Here is a 24374-nt window from a genome sequence, read left to right as displayed (position 1 = left end):
TGATTTTACACCACTGAAAACATAGTTATGAATATTATATTCCATTTCTGCTAATAGATCCCCCAAAAAGCTGGGCCTTTAAAGTTATTCACTGCAAACCGAGTTTACCTTAGTCATTACATTTACATTACATTACAGGCATTTAGCAGACGCTTTTATCCAAAGCGACTTACAGGAAGTGTATTCAACATAGGTATTCAAGAGAACTACTAGTCACCAGAAGTCATAAGTGCATCTCCTTTCTTAAGCAAGCATCTTAAAGCATAAACCAGAGCAAAAGTATAGTGCAGAGGCAAAATACTACGAAAACAATAATTGCAACAGACTAATACGAATACAATAAGTGCTACAAACTACTACGAATAGGATAAGACATATAAGAGAGCTTGAAGGGAAAACTTTGTATGATTTAGTTTTGTTGGGAAAAGTTCCAGATTTTGAAATCACCAGCAGTAATTCTGGAGCGTTTCCCTGAGCGTTGGGGGTAAAACAGTAATTACTGCCCTGAAATGACGTAACAATCCTCTGCACACATGTCCAACACGTTTTAGGAGCAGAGGTTGTTTTATTGTTCAGACTCTCTCTCTCTCTCTCTCTCTCTCTCTCTGGGTGAAATATCTCCACATGCAGGACTAATACAACGAGCCCAGATAGAGAGAGGATGGAGAGAGAGAGAGAGAGAGAGAGAGAGATGTGGAGGATAATAGTGCCTTTGTTCCTGGACTGTTTGGCTCAAGGCCTCTGACTTCTATGACTTAACATCCTGGCACTGGAGCTGCTGCTGGTGGTCTATGACACACGTGCACTCATACATGCACACTCATACACACACAAACCCACCCTCTTCAATTTATCGTGGTAGATCCCTCCTGCAAATAAAATGACCTCACCGGAACACATCATCATGTCTCTAGTTAGTAGATCCTTCTTCATTCATCCACCCAGAAAATGTGCATGTCTTTGGTTTCACAAAATATACTTTTTTTTTTTTTTTTTTTTAACAATATTCCTTGTTCATTTTAAAGAACATTTTTTATTAGATTCTCTATATTCAATAAATCCATCCTGTTTGTTTAACTTTTTTTGCATAAAATAAACTTTTATTTCTACTTAATTTACTCAAGTACTGTACATATCTTGAGGTACTTGTACTTTACGTTCTTTTACTCCACTACATTTATCTGACAACTTTATTTACATGTTACTTTGCAGGTTTAGATTAATACGACTAAATATAATCAATAAATGCATATGGATGTATTATGATTATGGATAAAGAACTTTATTGATCCTGCAGGGAAACCCACAGGCTAACCAGCAGTAAATACAGTCATTAAAATGAGCTTTTTACAAGCTGCATTTTTGGAGAATATTATAATAATGTATGTATATATATATTTATATATTATTGCATAAATCATGAATACATTTAAATGGCATATGCAGATGCTGAATGACTAGTTCAACAAGTTCATTCTATGACGATCATGACTGTCTGAATGTGATGGACATCCGGCCAATAGTTTTAAATCTGACTAACTTAAGACGTCGTCACCTCTGGTTGGTTTTATGGTTTTGGGCGAGGTCCCATTAAAGCCAGTAGAAATTGCTTTTAAATCAAGTTTTTTTTACTGTAATATTAAAGTCAGTTTGAGTCGGTGTTTTGGCAATATTTATTAAGAGTTTAATACTTAAAACTACTTTGAACTGTGTGGATGTTGTTTGATTAGGTTTGACCCCACATCATATTCTGATTTAAATGTGTGAAGTATAGGACAACAAAAACATTTTTTTAACATTATTTTGTGTTCATGTATCGCTACTTTTGCTTTACCTCCACCAATAAGTCATTTTGTATTATAATTTATAAATATTGACATAATTAATTAACCTGTATGATTTTTACTCCTTTGAGGAGCCAACATACTTCTACTTAGCTTGCATAGCTTTCTTGATCCAGCAGAAAGAGTGGTGCATGATTAAGTATGCAGACTGATTTCCAATCCACAGAGTCACATTTACAATACAAAGGCTTTAGACTGGGACTTGTAGTTTTAGGATACAGCTGACTCCCATCATGGTTACTTCACCTCCTGCCACTGTTACAAGAACTTCCTCTGCTGTGAACTCTCACAGTCAGATGAAGTGCTGGAGCAGAAAAACTTTTACTTTTAGAAAGTTCTGGCGCCACCTGGTGTTCAAAGATTCAACCAAAAGAAAAAAACAAGAGTGGTTGGAACATCCTCTGAAAGAAGTACCCAGATCCTTTACTAATGTAAAGTAAAATATTCAGCAAATTGCACTTAAAGTGACAGTTTTGTACCTTTGCCCTCCACTTCTCAGCCTCTAAAGTCTCAAAAGAAATGTCTAAGAGGAAAGTAGAAAAAACAAAGTTCTGGCACATAGAATTGAATTTTGACTTTTCTATAAACTTTGCTTTAAATGTTATTTCAACAAAACCATTTGAGAGGTTAAGAGCAGAAATGTCTCTTTGGTGGAACTGATAAACATCTGAAACATGGCAAGTTAACACTTCTCATAAGCCTAAATGTTGGGAGACACTTGTTTAATCTTTAGCAATGTGTTGTGTTTAATTTAGTTTAATTTAGAATCTTAATCCGTTGAGTCACTATATCTGTCAAACAAATGTAGTAAAGGAAAAAAGTACGATAATTTCACCTGAAATGTAGTGAAATAAAGGTATAAAGAGGCAGAGAATAAAAGTAAAATATTAGCATTTTAAAAATGTACTTTAAAAAGTTCAGTATTTGAGTAAATGTACTTTTTTATATTGCCAAAGATAGTTTATCGTTTCAGCTCAGCTCCTGTTGAATTAAGTGCTTCTTGATAATCTCACTCATACTAATATGTAAGACAACACTGATTCAAGACCAGTATGGCATAAATAGTTTGCTGTTCATCTGCATGTTTACTCTCTCTGGCCATACTGACAACCTGCAGATTGATGATATAATAATTAACAAACCAAACATGTTCCCTCGTCCTCATATTTCTGCTCTTACATTGTTTCACATGAGAGCCAAAAACAGCATAAAGGTCAATTCAAAGGCTTCACTGACGGCTGTCTGTTCGCTAGATGGCAGCAGAAGGCAGAGCACCGTGGATCAACCAGACTTCTCCTCAACAACAAGCCAGCAGTTGAAGCCATGAAGACACTTTGTACCGACATGCTACATAGCCAAAAGTATACGGACACCCATGTGTGATTGTTGAACATCTCATTTGAAAGCCTTGGGCATAAATCTGCTGCAACTCTGGTCTCTGGAGCCTTTCAATAAAACAATGGAAGCGAGTTGTCCCCCCCCGATGTTGGAAGCACACTATTGTTTTAAATGATCATGTAATGCTGTAACAGTAAGGCTGCATTCCATTTACCTTGGAAATCAGAGCTGGGAATGAGATCACACCCAAATTAACTGTGTTCCAGTAGAAGTTCGAAAAACCTGATGGGGTTTGAGTCATCCAGGTTAGCCATTGTGAGCAATAACAGCTGAAAGAAATGTGTTATGTGCATACAAACCCGCTCTTTTTTAGTGTACTAACAACTTATTTTATATTTCTTAATTGATTTATTTTAATGTTGGTAAACATTTTGGTTTAAATTTGGATTTACTAAACAATTATTTGTGTTTAATTGTGCAACAGAGGGCTGCTTAATTTTAAATCTGGGTATACTCATTTTAAACCTAGTTTTTGCTAAACTTTGATTGGAACTAATCTTAGATTTATTTAATCCTTTTTGGTACAACCCACCCTAAAAAAAAAAAAGTACACAACAATGTGAAAATAGTCATCCACACGGGTAAATGGGAATCAACGGCATTCAGCAGCAGGAGGTCAAAGGTCAAAACATTGTGACTTTCTGACAATTGTTATTCTACACGGAGCTTTTGTGATGTCAGAATGTGTTGCATGTGAGGTCAGAACACATCAGTGTTGTGTTCATAGAAGCACAAGGACGAGTGACGGGTGATTCACTGTCACACTCGCTGGGGTTCATGTGAAAATCTCCCATTCCTCCCCCGAATGGTCTCTGCTTTCAGACCTGGGAACCAGACCCCAGCTTAAGCATTTACATCATAAAGAGGTTAACACTTCTTTTCCTCCTCCCCATGTGGGAGGGAACAGACACCCGTGCTTCCTGCAAGATACGCTTCTTTAGAGAGGACTGTTTGATAAATTAGCCTGATTATTAAAGTTACCACATCAACCCTGGATCTTTGTCATCCTTTTTCTTTCCTTTCATTTCCTGTCAACTTGCATTTAAACATTCATAGACAAACGCATTAAAAAATACAAAAAAAAGTAACTCATCAGATCTTGCAATCAGCATGAGACACGTTCAATATCGGTGTGTAAATCTTGTCTCTGTAGAGATTTCTTAAGAACTTTGAGAAGAATGTAAACAATGCTGGATTTAAAAAAGTAAAACAAAAAAACAGCTTTGCAAATGTTTGACTGTAAGGTTGCACAAAGTGAGTTTTGGTTAATAACGATGAATATAAAAGTAACTTTTGTTTGTTTACTTAAAAAACTTAAACTTCACAGGGCACCTTTAATGCTAATTCTACTTAAAGGACCAGTATGTAGGATTTAGTGGCATCTAGTGGTGAGGTTGCAGATTGCAACCAACTGAATACTCCACTCACTCTTCCCTTTCATAGCGTGTTGGAGAACTACGGTGGCCTTCAAGTAAAGTAAAAACTTGTGTCTGTCACTAATACACACACACACATGCACACTGGAGTCCATAGAGTTTATTATTGAGAACAAAAAACAAAAGCAGGGTATCAGAGAGTCACTACGACATTTAAATGAAATATGTTAACAATCATTTTAGTCAATAAAGTGTCAAAACAAAGTGAAAACCATCAACGGTAACTTATTCAAATGAACTTCAAGAGAACTAACAAAGTTGCTGGATGTGGGTCATTTCTCAGTTGGCAAGAAAAAGTTATGTCACCACCCAGCAGTGAAATGTCCCAAATCAGAAGTGTATTCAACTTTGATCAGTTTTCAACAACCTCTGAATCCAGAACTTCTAAGCTCTCTGTTATGTCACCCGGCTGTTATTTCACAACCTTGTCTCTCTCTAGAACTAGTGTTTGGTTTGTCCTTTCTGGGCTACTGTAGAAACATGGCAGTGCAATATGGCTTTTTCAGGGTCATTATAGACTAGTGAAAAAAATTAATTTTAATTTGATTATATTTCATTTCTACTAATACTACCTTAACACTGGTCCGTTAATAAAAAAAAATGTGAAGGACCGTAATATTTAAACTTTTACTTAATGTGCGACTGTACATTCTGAAAGAAGAAATAACACAATCTTCCTCTTGCAAATGAAAGTTGAATTCTTGAGTAACAAAAACTTTTTTTTCAGTTCAACACACTCATTTGGTAAGCTAAGATGGTTATTCTATTCACCAACATAATGACTCTTCTTTACTCTAGTTAGTGCTACACTAATATTTAGCATTATGCCATGATTGTAAAGATGTTAATGCCTTCTCTACCACTAAGCACAATTACCATCATCCTGATCCAATAGCTGTCGGTGCTGACTGATAACTCTTGGCGAAGTGTAGCTTCATTTTCAATTCCTCTAAGTAGTAGAGCTGTCAGTCTGAGTAGAACCTAAAAAGAGAAATGATGCTGAGAATGCTGCTGGAATGGAAAGATGATGTGTTGACAAAATAAAGCAGAAGGATGGGAAAAGGGAAATCTTTTTTAAACAGGGAAGCCCACAAATAAAAGGAACTGAAATGAGGTTCTACAGCGGAAAAGCTTTACTCAGACGGGTGTGAAGTGTGAGTCGAGAAAAGTACGACATGTGCTATGTGTACATTAAAATACAGACACACACACACACACACACACACACACACACACACACACACACACACACACACACACACACACACACACACACACACACACACACACACACACTAACATTAACATGCTAACAAGCTCACAATAACAGTGTTTAGGTGCTGATGTCCAACAGTTTTAATGTTAATAATTTTAGCTTAGCATGTTAGCATGCTAATATTTTCTGATTACCAATAATCAAATTATATTGAAGCTGATTTGAACGACAGTATTTGGTGATAAATTAAGGTAAGATATGAGCTTATGATGGCCCAGGATGAAAAGTCGGAGGGTGACCAAAGTTAGTAGGAATGAATGTCTGCACAAAATATAGTGGAAATCCATCCCATAGATGTTGAAATATTTCAGTCTGGATCTTGGGATCATTGCATAACCAATGCATTTGTCACAAATGTAAATGATCAGATGTAACACTCCCTTTTAGTTTCACTATGCAGACCATTTAACAATACATTGCTGATTAACGTTTACACTAAACAGGTGAAAAACACTGTCATGAACATCAAGAAAATCTCTCAAAATATCTGTCAAAGGCACAAAAGGAGATTTTAGAGTTCCCCAAAAAAGCAGTGAAAGCTAAAAGTGAAACAGGTACCTTTGTACGAGCGTCTATAAAGTGCTGTTTACAGTAAATCGTCAGGTTATGTAAAATATAACAAATGCATATTCAGCAGAGAAAATAATTTACCCTCTAAAAAAATACATTTTCAATCATCCCTCTGAACTGTGTGCTGAGCCACTTCAGCAACTGATAATTAGGACATTGATTTTGTTAATGAGGTTCAGACCTCTGTACACCACTAGGGTTTTCCTCCCTCCCACAGTAATGTAATGTAATGTAATGTAATGTAATGTAATGTAACAGGCAGATTTAACATGAGCACTGCGACTTTACAAGCATGTCAGTGTGCTGGCAGAAGAGCCAGTCAGCATTTTGTGGGGGAGGGAGGGAGGGAAGGAAGGAGGAAACCCACCCAAAAGCAGAGATTTATGAGCTCACCTCAAACAGGAATAACGGAACAAACATCGACTTGTTCCACATCACAGCTGTAGTTTCCTCCGGCCGTACATGAGACGACCTCAGAAGTTTTGTTTTCGTCTTAAACTTTTGTATTTCTGGGATTTCCAAAGTCTGAAAAAGTTCTAAAAGACCAAGAAATGGTAGAAATTCCTCAACAACCCACATCAAAACATGTAAATCTGAGACATATTCAGGCCTTTACTGGAGTTATATTATATGCAAATGTATGTGGAAAGTTGTCAAACCATATACACATGCATGCACAGATTTGATTTCCTAATATGTACTCAGTTCTGTGTACACATTCACAGATGTGTGCACACACAAATCTGTACGCATTCACAAATTTGTGTAAACATTTGCATTTACAGATTAGTGGACATATTCACTTGCAAATAATATTACTCCAATAACGTCCCCATAGAGGTACGCTGGCTTTAAAATGGGAAAATCAGGACTCAACAGTAACAGTTGCCAGGTTGCCAATAGCCACCAACTCTTGACCTGTTGCTGCAAACAATGTCAACCTCTTTTTCAAATATAAAAAAACTACAAAAAGTAAAAATTTGTACCGTAAAAAGTGGTATTTGAATATTGAATATAGTGTCAGAACCAGACAGCACTGCATGTGCATTTGATTTAGAGACAATGGCGAATTAAATTTAGTTGTTTGACTGTGGGATTTTGATTTTGTTTTGAGTACTATAATAAAGCTTTTATCTTTTCATGTCACATATTCATTATCAAGCGGACGTGTAACTGCATATCATCTAAATTGTTCAAAATAGAAGGTGACTAAAAATGGCAACAAAAAGCTGATGCCACTTTTAAAAGTAAGTGTTGAGCCCTGAATGTGATAATTCAAAGAAAAAAATCTGAATATGTAATTAAAGGGTCATTTAGTTAAAGAAGTGTCATAATAATCATCAGGTTGGGAGGGGTCTGACCAGGGAAGTGTTAAATTACAGCATCAGAGGACACATCAGCCCAGCCTCCCTGTCTGTGTGATCACACATCAAACATGTGTGATCACGGTTAGAAGAGCAAACAGATGTTCTCCTAAACTTTGAAGGCTGCAGACACACAGACAGCGTCATGTGTGATGTTTAAAATTAGACCTCAGATTGAAGCCCCTCCTCCCAACGCAGCCTCTGTAAATATGGAACGTATGTGTGAGCCAAACACAACAGACCCACCGGCTTCTTTGACATGAGACAGTTTATTGTTCTTGCTCCGTGTGCAGTGTTACATAAACATGTAGTGGTGCGAGTCTGTTCACCCATGTGGAAATGTTCACGCCTGTACAGGAAGAACAATTAGAGACTTATGTTTGAGCTGAAAAAAGGAGTGTGTGGGTGGATGAGTTTGTGTGAACTGTGCCAAGACACGCAGCCGAAACTCCACAATTGAAGCATTTTTTTCATTTCATTTGGCACTGTATGTACATCCATACCCTGGTTATAATATTTACACACACTCTTTGCACATACAAACTCCAAGTCCTTGCCACTTTTACTGTAAGAGCGTCACACCTTCTGCAACATGTCTCTCTGCGACGGTTCAGACCTCACCTCTCACTGTGGGAACAGTGACGGGAGATTTATGACTCTGGACGCCTAGGTTTCCACCCACTCCCAGTGCAGACAGGGTGGACCCAGCCTCACAGGGACTTTATACTGTGTGACCAAATCCACACTAACTCACAGTACTGCATGTGTTTGTATTCCATGTTAGAAAACTGTAACAAATCTACTCTATCGTCACATGAGAATGATTTAAGGCAGTTCAGATTGTGAGGTGTTGTTAAGGGTTCAGAAGCTGGTGATATTTTATCCATGTGTATATATATGTTTTAAATCCAACACAAAGACCAAAACCAACAATGCTCCAAAACAGCCAACAAGAATTGTCTGTGTAGTCAAAGCCTGATGTAGCTCCATCAGAAAACAGAACAATGAGCCATGCACTGCAACGATTTATTATTTTAATCATAGATTAATCTACCAATTTGTTTTTGATTAATCGTTTGGTCAAAAAAAACCAACAGAAAATAGTAAAAACAGAAAAAAAAGCCTGTCAAAATGTCCCTAATGCCCACAGTGACATCTTCAGATTGTTTGTTTTGTCCGGCCAACTGTCCGATTCCAAAAGATATTCAATTTAAAATAAAACAGGGAAAAGCAGAACATTCGGGCACTGACTGGAACAAGACAATACTTTGTGCTTTTGAGAAAGAAATAATGATTAATCCATTAGAAAAACACCTGCAGATCAATTTAATGCGTGCAATTGCTTTAGCTTTACTGCAAATACTCACAAGAGCTCCAAATGTGTATTAATCCACTGCTGAAAATAGTCCCCAACAAACTTTCCTCGTATTTAATTAATGTTTACCTAAAAAACACAGCGCCCCGCTGTTTTAGCGAAAAGATTCTGAAAATGTAACTTTATATATGTGACATAATTTTAAGGTGCTCAATATGAATTTCAGAGCATTGCAATTGCCTCCACACAGCTCTCAACATGCACTGAAACCACGCATAAGAGGCTCGGCTACGTCAACAGGAACAGAGAAGGTCGGCCACAAACATACACAAAGGGAGAGTGACTTCATTACTCCACTATATCTTTAGATCTTTACATAGAAAATAGTTGTTTGCTTTTATGTTAATACTCTGAATGAGGCTGCAGGAATGAGTCCTAAAACTGGATTGCTAAACAAAACGTGTAAGTATCATAAACGTTTGTTTGCTTCAGAGCATATCTTCTGCAATAATCCAATAATCTCACTTTTTGTTGAGGGAACCAGTGCGATGCTAACTTCTCAGTTGAGCTACAAAAAACATGTCATCCCTGCACAACTGAGACTATTGAGGGACGAGCACATTGTTGGTTTTGCTCTTTGCATTTGCCGACAAAAAGACAAATATAGAGAAATACCTGCTGCTTCATTTCAGTGTTAAAAGGCTGGGAGTGAGTTTGAAATCCCACACTTCAGGGTAATCGAAGGGAGGTCAACTGGAGCGCACAATAACACACACACACACACACAAACATACACACACACACAACATAGAAGAAAACTTAAATCTTTACTTGACTCTTAATATTCTCTGTGCAAAACGAGGGTAAGAAGTCTATTGCTTAGTAAATGTTAGTAGTACCACAACGTCATCATAGCCACCTTTAGAAAACTTTTCAATTATCCTGTGAATTTAAAATGGTCTGATGTGGAGTGAAATTTATTCAGAGTCCTTTTGGGTGCAAAGTTTATACAAAAAAAAAAAAAAGAAAAAGGCATTTTTAGTGTTTATAAAAATATACAAATATAAGCCAATGTCCTGCCTGCTCTGTGCAAAGATTGAAAGGTGGTTTTATGTGGTTGGAGTCGTGGTTTTCATGAGAGTTTGTTTATTTTGTGTAACTGCAGACAAACTCACCGCTAACTCTACTCTCTCTCTCTCTTTCTCTCTTTCTCTCTCTCTAAACAAGACCGAGGAGTTCGTGCTTCGTTGCTCTTCCACCAACTTCCACTGCTGTCAGCGAAAAACACACAGATGCGGAAAAAGAAAAAGTCACATCATCTCTGCGGCTGTAGGCTTGAATCTCCTGCGTAAAGATTTTAAAAAAAGGCCACAGATAGTACCACTCCCCCCCCTCTCCTCGGACACAGTCTAGTTCATTTCAGTCCGCCGTCCACCTCCCGACCCGTCCTCCGGGGATCTGTTCGTGTCGGACCGGTCCTGCCGCGCCCCGTGCTGACGGATCAGTGGACCCCTCCGTTGAAGGAGGACTTCCCATACATGTTGAAATCTGTCTCTACGAAATGTGTAGTCACGGGCTGCTTGTACAGAGGGTTGGAGGCCTGGAGGTGTGTGAGAGACACAAAAAACAGAAAGTCATACAATGGCTAAAATTATAGATTTGAATTCCAAAGTGAGAAAGTTCAGGGTTCTAATCAGTAACAAAATACAAGGAATGATGTTTCGTAATTAGGATACAAGCTGTAATCAGATTACTGATGCATTCAGTAAAAAAGGGGTTTATTTGCAGAATTATAATTTTAAAATACATTTAAACAATGAAGAACAATATACTACTATGCAGATTCGCACGCATTACAACACTTTACAACACAATGGCCTCCAACGGTGGAAATTCACAGTACAGTGCAATGCAAGTTTTGGCTTTCAACTGTGAAAATGCATGCGAGGTGTGATTAGCCTACTGTGCAAAGTCGTTTCTCCACATTGAAATGTGAATAATGTTAATTATGTTGCAGCCAGAGACAATGATGCTGGGATGTAGTTACACTTGTAGTGTTTTAACAAAACAAACCAGAACACATTCCCAGTCTTAAGTCTGCCGAAAGGTTTTTTCTGCTACCAGTCAAAATACAAAAATCGATAAAAAAAGTTTTCTTTTTATTGATTTTTTTCCTCTTGTCTTTATTTGCATATTTTGTATTGAGGTCAATTAAAAAGTAAGTCCTTACCATCTCGTATCGGGCTCGTGAGCGTGCGTTCTGGAAGCGTGTAAACTCTCTCCGGTCATGAACGGTGATCACCAGCTTCCAGACGGCGAGCAGCACCACCCCCACCAGCAGGATGCTGCCGACCACGGCCAGCAGCACCATCATAGCGTCGGGCCCACCACTGCACTCTGACACGGGGAGAGGAAAAGTTAGAGTCAGATATAATCAATCACTGTTGAGGACAAATGTTAGCATCACCCAAAGGGATGAGCTACAAAAAATGACCCTAGTTGGAATAAAGCACCATCATCCTTTAATGGTGTTTTGTGTTTGGAATCCTGTAATGGAGGCTAATCTTAAAAGTTCCTCCCTTAGTTAAGACAGTTAGTTAGACACTTGGACAGAAACGTCCCAAAAGGTTCATATCTGGACACGTTATAGAATCCTCAATGTGATATATCTTGACTTTTCTTAAAAACATTGGAACTCAGATTTTGGAATAAAACTTCTTTGTTTCCTATGAAACGTCTGGACCACAAATGTGTTTGTACCTTAAGAGAAAATTGGAAATGATAGAAAATTGGTCAATGCCGCAAGTTCCTCTAAATCACTCATAGAAAACGCTTAAGAACAAATCTGTGTGTATGATTGGTTCTTGCATTTAATCTATTGTTCTCAAATCAATTCCTACACATTGTGCCTTTAAGTTTGCACGTAATCATCAAATGCATCAACGTTTCATGTAACAAGCCACAAAGAAATGAATCATTAAACATTTTTCATACTGATATGAATCCGTGGCAGATTTTAGGAAAGTAATGCAGATATGTCGTTATCAAAGTCATTCAGAGGAGTCAGAGTCTGTGCTATGAAGTGACGGGTTCAAAGCAGACAACATGGGGAAAAAAATCTGAAGTTAAGAGCCAAGAATGTCAACCTTTAACAGTTGTGGTGGTGTTCAAGGTCATTTTATTGACAACCAAATGTTGTAGTCCCTCATAAATCTTCAGAAGAAAAATCTTCACAAAATGTTCTTTATATTAGAGTGGTCGATCTTGTTGCACCATAAATACATATCTAACAGCAGTGGGTTCTCATCCGGTTAGAAAAGGGCCTGAATACGTAATGCGTTGCTGTTTCGGGGCACTGACCTGGCTCTTTGAGAGCGGTGAGGATGGATTGCCCGCTGGCGTGCTCGGAATACGTGAACTTCATGACACAATCGTTGTCTGTCTTATAGAGACAAAGAACGGCACCGGGGTCCTCCGTGTCTGGAAGGGAGAGCGAGAGGGAAAAGCAGAGAGAGAGAAACACTTCAATCAGTTACAAAAAGAAACGCTGATAAGAATTTTGGATCAATTTCACATTGGATTGGTTAGAAATTATTAGAGATCTACCACAAAAGGAGAGAAGAGAAAAAACGTGGAAAAAAGCCCAATTAACCATAATTGTGAGAGTATCGTAAAAAAAAAACAGCCTCCAAAACAATGTGGGACTTTATTAAAATGAACTTTTATTGACTTGTTTTTATAGCTACCTTTAAGCTTCTTTACTTTCATTTTGTGAAAATTCTTCTGATTGAAAAAAGAGAGCAATTAGATTAATTCCTCATTCTGTCTGACCTCACTTTCTACTGTTGTTTTAAAGGAATTATCATCATATTGTATCACTATTATCCATCAAGGTTTGTCTTCACTATCAGGAACAAAGAGAGAGAGAGAGATGGGGAGAAAAAAGGGTGAGGTAACTCTGAAGAGGAATCCGACACTGAAGAAAAAAATAATCCTCACATAGACGGAATTTCTCTGCTGTGAAATCACAATTTAAGACTGATATTCTGGGTTCCCCTTGTTCCCTGTCAATCTTCATCATCCAGAGACATCTCACACAGGAGAGTGAGGTCATACTGCCCTGGTCCACCCTCTCCCCATCAGCCCCTCCTCCCGCCACTATTTCATGCACAAAGTATCTGGAATGTACATGTGGAGTCCATTAAGGCCAGTTGGATGGCTGAACTAGCAGCGGGGGGGGATGAATGCTGCAAAACCCGTCTTAATAATAATCTCTAGAACTAAACACACCACCGCAGCCTCCTCGCTCTCCTCTGTGGAACGCCGTGCAGCATCAGGGTGTCACGGAGGCCATAAATCATAAATCAGTGTGCGCTTATTAATGCATTCCTAAACGTTTCCCTCCCGCTGTGAGGGATGTAAAAAAAAATCTATTGCAGTTACATCACAATTACACATTACATTACAGTCATTTAGCAGACGCTTTTATCCAAAGCGACTTACAGTCAGTAGTATATTACATATCATTCACCCATTCACACACTGATGACAGGCTACCATGCAAGGTGCCACCATCAGACTCTAACTAACATTCATGCAACATCCAGTCCACACCGATGGCAAGCCTTCGGGAGCAACTTGGGGTTAAGTGTCTTGCCCAAGGACACATCGACTGCCGAAGCCGGGTATCGAACCACCGACCCTCTGATTGGAGAACTACCTTGCTCTCCACTACGCCACAGCCGCCCCCTTAACACCTGAAACTCCTTTTTAAACATGAGGTTTGTTTGGTGGGTGGAGATGAGCGAGGACGGACTTTGTACTTGAGCTCTTTGAATGAAATGACGGGGTTGTGCTGTACTGGAGGTTCTCTGTGGAGCTGTGAGAGACCCAGACGGACACCTGCTGCATAATAAGATAAACGCGTCTGATTAACGCTCGCCGGGTGTTCTTTCATTATGAGGTGTTAAACAAGGAAAGATGTGGAGCAGCAAAGCCCCAAACAAAACACAGAGAGATGAGTAATAACAGGACCAAGAGTCACGCTAACAACCATGCCCATTATGAGAAAAACATGGATCTTTTCTAATAGTTGCACTTTCGCATAATTTGGAATTTGCCGTTTTGTGCGATTCTGCCTTTGAAACATTATAATAAATCTTTTGTCAACAGTGACTTATCATACTGTTCATATTGTCCTATATAGAGTATTCATATTTAGACCACTGTCTATATATACTGTATACATCAGATTCTTATTCAATATATTAACACAATTTTCTACAGTTCATAATGTATTTGGTGAAATCAAACAGGGAAAATAAATGCCATTAGAATATTAGCCATTACTAATTTAACAGAAATAAATATAACAATAATTCTGGTTATATAATATTTTAGTTATTGTTGTCTTTTTACTTATTTAGAATACTTGTTTTTACTCCTGTTTGCCCTATCCACTCTGCTGCTGTTATCCTGCAAATTTCGCCGCTGTGAGACTAATAAAGGATTATCTTATCTTATCTTTAGCTGCCTCTTATTATTAGAACATTGTCAGTGTGTACATATTTAAAAAATGGCTATTCTTGGAATGGCATCATGGTGTTGTGATATTATGCATCACATCAGAAGTGTTAAATATGTCACATTAACTGAAATCGTTAACCGTAACAACATGATTATTAAGAAAAAGACAAGATAAAAGTCTAATAATTAGTGACAGTGGAAGACGTGTGAGGTGTAAAGTGAGACCGACACAGATGCCACTGGTGTGTTTACTTGTTTCTGCCAACCAGCAGGTCTGCGTGTGTGTTTGTGTGTGTTTGTGTAGTAAATGTGTGTGTTCTTGTGTTTCACTCACCGAGGGTCTCCACAGTGATGATTTCATCCTTGCACAGGCGTTGGCAGGTCTGGTTGTCTGCGATACGTCCCGAGTTGAAAAGCCGGCACTCGATACACTCCCTGAAGCAGAGGAGAGCAAATTGAATGGAAAAGCAGAGTATAATCTTTTTAAGAAATGTCTTCTTTCATCTTTATTCATTGAAAGCACTCAGAGAGCACAAATCTAAACGAGGCCTGCACAGTCTTCCCTACTCCGGGTACGTCAGCTGTCAGAAATACCCCACTGTGCTCCCTTAAAACACTGGAAGCGTCTCTGCAGAGAACTGTGGGCAGCTGAACTTCAGATGAACCGTGAAGCAGGCAAAACACAAATAAACTGCAGCCGGGGATGTGACTTTATCCGTTAGCGACACTGGTACAGTCACTTTCGGTTTCATTTAAATGATCTTATTCTAAGAGCTTTTTGAGACATTTGAGACATTTTTCTGTTATTAAATAACCGCAGCAGAAACTAGAATGCGTCTCTTAAAAGAGATGCTGTTTGAGGCAAAGCAGCGTAACTCCATTGATTATTTATATCTTTTTTTCTCTCACTTAGGGGAGCTGTATTCATACACTTTTCATGACTCGGCTGTCATTGAAACCTGTCAGTGCATCCAAATATAAAGGAGAAATCTCTTTTAAATGCTCTTCAGACTCTCTGAAGATGCTAATAATTTCACTGCGCTAACTATTGTCGCTAATTTGCATAGAAAGGGTTCTGATTTTGCGCCAAATGTCTACATATAACCTTATTTAAATATGTGCAAAATGCAAAAATGAGCACAGAGATGCAATTTACTTTGCAGGGCAGTTAGGTAGCTAGTGCTTTGAGAATCAGAGAGTTTCTCTTTGTCTCATTTGTGAAGGTTCTGCGGCTGCAAAAGCTGCGCCAATCTCTTGAGAATTTGCCACTGAGTTGTCAGTTTATTAGATAAATCTAGCTAAAATATTTGCAGTCTCATGCATTAAATCCTCCCCTCATGAACTTTAATCATCCGTCTTTTTTGATACCCTGCTAACTAAACATGCTGCAGTAAAACATAAAGCCCACAGAGGAGGTAACAAACTATAAATCAAGCAGAAATACACTAATAGAGAGAGACATTCACAGATCTGCATGCCTGTGCAAGATCTTAAGCTACCGCACGGCTTCACCTCATCCCTCAAATACCATCTAAGTGGTCGTAATATTGATGACGTAAAACACTGATGACACAAAAACACAAATCTGGTCAAAGGTGAAAGGTTGTTCCATTTATCATGTGAATGTAAAGAGGACACAGCAGTTACTCTGTCCTCACAGACGACTACTCTCTTTACTAGAGGCCTGGTGGGCGTTTTAACGATGATTTCATTTCTCCAGGGTCATAAATGGCATGAGAGTTATCCGGACGACTCTCTTATGACTTGATCATCAAAGCTGAGATAAGCCCATAAGTGAGTGAGTTATGTGAGGCGGGTTGGACTCTGGTTTTGGTCTCGTTTGACCTTTATCTCTATATGGATGACTGCGTCTCATCGCTGTAGATTCCTGAGGGCACCTTGTTTCAACATTCCACCTTTTTCTCCCTCATTTGATAAACCCATCTGCCATCTCCAACAAATGATACAAGCGTCACAAAAATACATGTGATAATTCCTCGTTTTTTAAAATTTCTTTTTCTCCCTCAGTGGACGTGAGGCGCTCATTCCCGAGCGGTCCCACTTTACCTTTTGGTGCCACAGGCGTCGGGGCAGGTGGGGCATTTCTCACAGGTGTCCCCGAAGGCCCCGGGCTCGGTGCACTGGCAGCGGCCGCACACGCAGCTGCCTCGCCCGCTGCACATCTGGCCGTCGTCGGCGATGCAGGAGGACGTCTCCGTGGAGCAGTTGCAGTTGTCGCCGACGTAGCCGGCGTGGCATTTGCACTCCCCGCAGTGACATTCACCGTGACCTGGGGACCAGAGGAGAGCAGAGGTCAGCGGAGAGGTCACTCTGACGTAATCTGATCCGATATCATCCAGAGACAGATGTTAATACTTTGAAGAACACGACTAATTCATCATGTGACAACACCAGTAGCTAATCCAGAGCCAGCAGAGAGCAGCTGCCAGCTGTTGGCAGCTGTGTGGATGTATTTAATGCTGGAGGGATAGAAACCAAAAAGGCAGAATTCAAACTCATGCTGTGATAAATGTTCTGGGAAGGTTTTCAACTGGATTTTGGAGCCCGGCTGCAGGGATTTGCTCCCATTCAACGTTTCAGTAAATCCTAAAGGCGATGGATTGGGGTTGAGGTCAGGACTTTGGGGCCAGTCAGATCATTCCACATGGAACTGGGAAAACCATGTCTTTATGGAGCTGGGTTTGTGTAAGTGTCGCGTTGAAAAGGAGCCTTCAGTAGCATTACACATTACATCAATCTTAAAGTCTCCGCATTGGCTACCTGCTTTCTATAAAAAATGATTTAAACGGTCCTTATATTGGTTAATAAAGCTCCTAATGGTCTTGTTCTTATTTATTTATCAGCTTTGCTTTTAGCCTATGAACCCTCAGAAAACTCTCAGGTCTTCTGGTAGTGGCCTTTTAAATATTCCTAAAGTCAGAAGAAAAATTCATGATTTTTAATTTCAAAAGCAAAGTCAATACTTTCTTTTATTGTTGAATGTTTGATTAATTACAAAGTATTTGAATGCTTTCTGTGTGGATTGAGGTGTGTGGATTGGGTTTGAATGAAATGGGCAACACAAATAACATCTCATTGATTGATTGATTGATTGATTGATTGATTGTAGCATTAAGATGTATTTTAACTGGAACTAAGGAGCTTAAGTCTATAAAATGACAAGGTTGTCCAGATACATTGGGCCATATATAATGTATTACAAAATGTACACACACACACACACACACACACACACACACACACACACACACACACACACACACACACACACACACACACACACACACACACACACACACACACACACACACACACACACACACACACACACACACACACACTAGAGAGTCTAGCTCTCAGTTTCCTCTTCCTGAGAGAACAGTCTGACCTTCCTTCCCAACAGTGAACAGCTGGAGCAGCTGGAGCGTTGCATCCACACCGAGCTAACTGACCCCTTCTGTGCCACACTCAGTAACATGCTATCTGCACTGGAATAAATCCAACAGAAGACAAGCCGTGTACCCCCGGGTCTTGTTTAAACTCTGATTCGTCTCGGTCGTCTACGTGACCGCTGTGCCTCCACAGACCAGAGGAGTCTTTGATGGAGGGAGGACAGCGGCTGTAAACAGGGAAGAGTCGCTTGACGAGCTTATTTCACACTAGCTGTTCCAGGACCCTCCACAAAGACCACATTCATTAAGCTGCCATCTCAGATGATAAGGAAGCAGATAGTCCACACTTTATCAACACATCCTGCAGAAAGGGTCAAAGCCAAGAATTCATGGTTTGTGTCAGAAGAAATAAGCAGAACAATAGCAGGAATAAACATCAGCACTGTGACAATCCTGCAGCGGCAAACTGTTTGAGCAGAACTCCAAATATGGATCCGAACGGTTGTAAAAAAAGTAGCATGTGGCTTTAACATGGAAACCCTTCTGAAAACTACAAAACCAGTGTTCTGGGAAGGTTCCTCGACGTATTCTGAGAAACTGGACAATAACAATCAGTTAATTTATCAATTCTAATAATGCACGGAGAATAAAATACGTTAAGGTTTTGGACTGTCGCCTCTGGCTTTAGAAACTTGGGATGGGAAATATTCACCATTTAATAGACCATACAATGAAATAATTGATTCATTATTAAATTAAATCAGTATTTGTTGCAGCCCTATGTCAGTCATATTTTCAGACAGGTCAGTCATGTTTTTCAGGGGTTAAAAGTCACTTATAATCAGAGAAAATACCTATACTTGTTACGTACTGTTTGTTTTTGCTTTTGTTAGTGTTTTTATACTGTAATGTCATTTATCTGCTCTGTATATATATTTATTGCTTGTACTTTTTCTGTTTTTAAGATGTAAAGTGCCTTTGAGTACCTTTTAAAGTGCAACAATTAATATTCATTATTATATAATAAATAAGGTATGTTTAAAGGGACCCTTACATTGGGCCTTATGCAGCAACATTCTCTTAATTGTCTCCCATATTTCTCCTAATTGTCTGTAAAGAGAGAAAATAAATCAACTCCAGATGCACCAAACTCTCTAAACCCTCCAAATCTGCTCTTAATCAGGTGTTCTTGATAATGAATCCCACTCCATCATAAAAAGTGATCACAAACATGTGATTTTGCAGAGTTTCATTACTGACTTTACAGGAAAATATAAAAGCATCGAATAGCAGAATGTAATCCATTCAGAAGCCGAACGAATGCAATATCAAAGGGTTTTTAATAGTCCTATTTGGACCAGAATTTCTTTATTTATCTAATCATTATATAACTAAGAAACATATAATAGTCTAAATGTGATTATATGATAGTCATGTGCTTTTTTTATATTGCTTAAAACTTGGGTTTCTTTGCTTTGGACTGTGAAAAAAAAAAAGTGTATTATCTTGGTCAGAGTGGTGAAAGTTTCTCTTCAGAGCATAAATTAGAAAACACTGGTGAAATCCCACAAATGAATGGCTGCCAGCAAAATAAGAACATCCTGTGGAGACGTACAAAAATAAGAAGACATTTGTTCTTACATCACTTCCTGCAATGAGTGCTTGTTATGTTATAAATCTTTTGAGAAAAAAAACCCAATAAATGAAGACTGTTACTTTTCCAATTGCTGCCACATTACATTTCATCTTCTAAACCCTGTAAATGGAAACACATTGAAGAAAGACTTATGCTCCAACGGAGGAGTGAAGACTAGTGAAATCACTGTTTGTCTAGGAGTGGCTTCTTCTCCTTCCGTCCAACATGCAGAATCTGCTGCCACTCAACGCCAGACACGACGAGGAAGAAAAACTAAACAGCTGATTAAACCCAGATCCTCAAAAGGAGGTCACGGAGACTTCTCCAAACAAACGGGAAACATGCAGTTTAATCATCAACCTACTGGTCAGGGTTCTGCAACGCACTGTCTGGACTCACAGACATGCAGTACATTCTTTGTACTAACAAGCTCTTGATTAAATGCATTTTTTCATTGCAGTTTGGTGGAAGGTGGAAAAACAGACTGATCAAATTAATCCTGAGTCTGGAGCACCACTCCCAAAACCTCGGTCAGTGGAGGCTGGCATGATGAGTGGCATGTGGCTGAGTCATAGTACCAACACTGGGAATGTGTCCTTAAATGACACAACCGCTGGAGCATTCAGAGGACAAGAAGGCTGATTTTTTTTTTTCTTCCGTTGGTGAGAGTTTGGCGAGGATATAAGAAGTGAAAGTTGCTTTGACATCTGCTTATTGTTCACTTATTGTCCTGACGAGCTTCTACCAGGCGTGAGGTCTTCAAACACTCTCTACTCTATGTTTGGGTGAGAGATTTTGCACGTTTTCTGCAACTCTGAAGCTGCATTAATATATCTCTGCAGAGTGTTTTGGTTCTAGGCCCACAACTTTTATCTGATTATTTTGGTTTATTTCATAGAAGCCAATGACCATCAGTATAAAAATGCGAGGCATAAACATACTGGAGTTAGCTAGAATGTAAATACTTCAGCAATCCCTTGGCAGGAAACTCTACTGTTTTGGTTCAGTTTCATTGTTCTCATCAGCGCTGTGATAAACCCACTGAACACTACCCGCCCAACACAAAACGGCAGGCAAACATAGTTAGCGACTAGCTGATAAACAAAGCTAAAGAGCCAGATATTGGCTGGTTGGTGGGGAACAAAAACAGAGCAACAAGGAAAGTGAACATTGGACCTACATTTGCCAGGTAGAAAGAAAAAAGATACAAAAAGTGAATACTTATGTCTGCTGGATGTGTGAATAGGCAACTGTTTGCTATAAAGTCAAAAATAAAAACTTCCCACCAACGAGATAAATCAATTAAAGGTCCGGTGTTTAGTAATTGATGGCATCGAGCAGTGAGGTTGCATATTGCAGCCAACTGGAACTACTGTGGCCGATGCAAAAATACGAAAGGTCCTATCTAGAGCCGGTGTTTGGTTTGTCCGTTCTGGGCTACTGTAGAAACACAGTGTCCATCTCGGTGAAGAGGACCCGCTTCATATGTAAATATAAATGGCGCACGCACTCTAAGGCAACAAAAACAGAAGGATTCTTTAAGTTCAGTGGATTTTTCACTAAATAAAAACATAGATGATAATATTCCATTTATGCCAATACATGTCCCTAAATGCTGCACACTGCACCTTTAATGCAAGCTTATAGCAACACAAGTTTATATTAGAATCACGTCAATTAGTTGTTTGAATGTGTTTGTGTGGGAACAAACATTTAATGCATCAGAACTAACGACTAAAAAGACTTCCACTGACAGAACCTGCAAGGAGACATCTAATCTTCCAGAATAATGCCCCAAATAAAGATCCTGACATAGTTATGTTATATAAAAGCAGTCTGAGAGCGCTGCATGAGTTATTGCTGTCACCACACTTGTCAAATCATACTCAGGTACTGCCTCTTTGTCCAGATGCTGATGGCTCTTGGCTCACCACGCCTCAGATGAGCTGACCGAAGAGAACACCGGCACTTCTCGAGCACACATTCGATAACCATCGCCACAAAACAGATGTTTGGAACAAGTGCACGGGCTCTTTTCTCCTGGTATCACTTTTCGTTATTGAGCTGCTGGGTCGTAGTTTGAGTCGACAGTGAGATTAAACAGTGCTTGTGATAAACGCAGCTGTAGCAGAGGAGGAGGAGGAGGAGGAAGGAGGAGAGATGGAATGTGTCCAGATCCTTCAGAGCTGTGACCTTCCTCTTTTTTACGAACTTTTCCATGACGTTTCTCCAGACGTTCAGTCAGCCTGGACGGCCAGCCAAGCGGAGGTGAAATGACAGAAATAAAAGGCCGTTAAAGACGACTTTTAGACCGCAGGATGATTTCTAAACCATCCATTCCTGTAGTTCAGATGCAACACAACTGACAGTTCCAAACAGAAGTATATAGAGGAAAAACATAACAATTTGAGTGCTACTCAGTCTGCGAGTAATCCTTTGAGAGAGCCCATGCATGGTTTCATAAATTGGGATTTCGATTTGTATGCAGGGGAGGACTGAGTCGTGAGCGTACACCGATGATTTGAGCATGCAATCGCTCTCAGAATTTGTTTTGTGCTCTCTCAAATCCTTTTTTTGGTCGCTATACTTCCACAGAGGGACACGTGTAGCAGAGAATGAGCAACTCCGAGCAGGAAACCAGGCTGTCAAAGTGCTCAGCCTGCTGCGTCGGGGTCGACCTCACGCTGCTCACTTCCTCCGCTGAGCAGATTACAGATCACTGAGTTAATTCACATTCAGCTTCACGACTGCTGAGCGGGATGAAAAGAAAGAAGAATGAGTAGAAGAAAATAGTCTTGTCTTCTAGTTCTTCTCACTACACCAGTGACTTAAAACCATGTCAATTAACAAAGCTTCAATAAAGCTTTAGAGTTTTTATTTACTAAACTCAGTAGAGAAGATAAAGTGGGAAAATATAATATGATAATATGTGAAATATGTAGAGATGTTCCAATAAAACATTTTTCTTATATCTGAAGCTACATTTTAAAGATTACATTTGAACACAACATGATTACTTTTGAATTTTCCTACGCCTGATACTTAACGGTAGCCAAGCAGAACTGCTACAGCATTTTTTTAATGCATTAAAGGCATTTCTGATGTCGATATCAGAACAATTCTCGAAAAATATGTGGATGAAGATTTGCTTAAAGTCCTCAAAGGAAATATTTATTTATCATCAAACTCCATCTGCTGATGAAGATCATGTGAAGTGATCGAAAGCTGCACAACACTTACTAAAAGGAGCATGAAGAGAGATTGCTACGTAAATAGGAGCTACATAATCTGAGTTACACAACAACATGTGAGATTATAGATTTTCACAGCAATTAAAAGCCAGTAAATACAGTAGGGAACAGCTTTTGAAGAACTGTGTAAGACTCAAACACTATAAAGGTCTGAGATTACTTTACCTCCTCTACATCTCCAGCCCCATAAAAATATAATGGAGGATGAATAATTGGCTGCTTTTAAAAAGGGCACAATTATGGGATCAAGAATATCTTTTTCACTAAAAACCAAGCCAGCTCTATTAACAGTACAGAGACAGCCTGCATGTAAATGCATTCCCACATGTTCTGCCTGGAGACATGCTGGATTTCAACATCACATTCAAACAGGCTTATGTAAATGTTTGGAGATTATATAAAAAGGAAATGAGCTCTTGGGTTATTTTAAGAAGCATAGTTGTATCATGCAAATGTGCCAGACAGTCAGAGCTCGGGATATAAAAAACTAAAGCTGCCCTTTTTATGAAAGCACTTAAAATAAACAAAATGTTCCGAGAGCAAATTACATCTGACATCCGGGAGCAACAGACCTTTGTGCATATCCAAATATTCCCCGTCTGCAGTGATGGAGTGCACAGGGAAGCGTTATCTACTGCATGTACTGTGGGGGGGGGATGGACTGGACGCAGATGTGTAATCTGACAAATGTCTACAAACCCGGTAGCAGATGTTTGACAGCAGCTGGGCCTCATATCCATCCTTGTGAGGTGGAGATATTCAACTCAGTTACTACTATTGTGATTTTTCAAAATGTCTAATTGTGACAGAGGCTAGCACAAATACACTAATACACTGTGCAATACAACAGTTATCATAGTTTCTGTCTGTATATATAATATTTCAGTTTCTGTGGATTCTCTACTGTTCTTTACTGTTTTTTATTGCTCATTTGCTTATTTATAATACTTATTTTGATCTTGTTTTATATTTATTTACTATGTCTCTTGTTTGCACTATCCTCTCTGCTGCTGTAATCCTGTAAATTTCCCCCGCTGCGGGACTAATAAAGGATTATTTTATCTTATCTTATCTTAAATGAAACCAAACATCTACACAAAATGCATCAGGCTTCTTTCAGATTTATTACGGAGCCATTTTTTTCTTCTACAAAGCCACAGAGGTCGTCACACTGAACTCAGTAACCCTCGTTAGGAATGCGGCGTCTCATATGATGTGGCGGTATGCGGAAGGGGCTGGAACGGAGGGGCTCAGTGTTGATGCAAAGAGAGAAAACGGTCACTTCCTGCAGTGGCGGTCAAAGAGCTGCCTGTGTCCCGGAGGCTGCCGAGTGTTTGTGTGTTTT

General features: G+C 39.2%; 1 protein-coding gene across 1 annotated transcript in view; it reads right to left on the bottom strand.

The window, feature by feature from the left end:
• Positions 1-8908: 8908 nt before the first annotated feature.
• Positions 8909-24374, bottom strand: part of itgb5 (integrin, beta 5) — a 47713-nt gene continuing 32247 nt past the window's right edge. The window contains exons 12-16 of the mRNA XM_054615124.1: positions 16797-17019; positions 15064-15164; positions 12564-12683; positions 11434-11600; positions 8909-10803 (exon numbers count right to left, since the gene is read on the bottom strand). Coding sequence (XP_054471099.1) covers positions 10705-10803; positions 11434-11600; positions 12564-12683; positions 15064-15164; positions 16797-17019 — 710 coding nt within the window. The 3' untranslated portion in view covers positions 8909-10704. The remainder of the gene's footprint in view (positions 10804-11433; positions 11601-12563; positions 12684-15063; positions 15165-16796; positions 17020-24374) is intronic.

Source organism: Anoplopoma fimbria, chromosome 16 (assembly GCF_027596085.1).
Source record: "Anoplopoma fimbria isolate UVic2021 breed Golden Eagle Sablefish chromosome 16, Afim_UVic_2022, whole genome shotgun sequence".
Taxonomy (NCBI): Eukaryota; Metazoa; Chordata; class Actinopteri; order Perciformes; family Anoplopomatidae; genus Anoplopoma; species Anoplopoma fimbria.
Note: the sequence above shows the minus strand (reverse complement) of the source record. Positions and strands in the feature narration are given on the sequence as shown.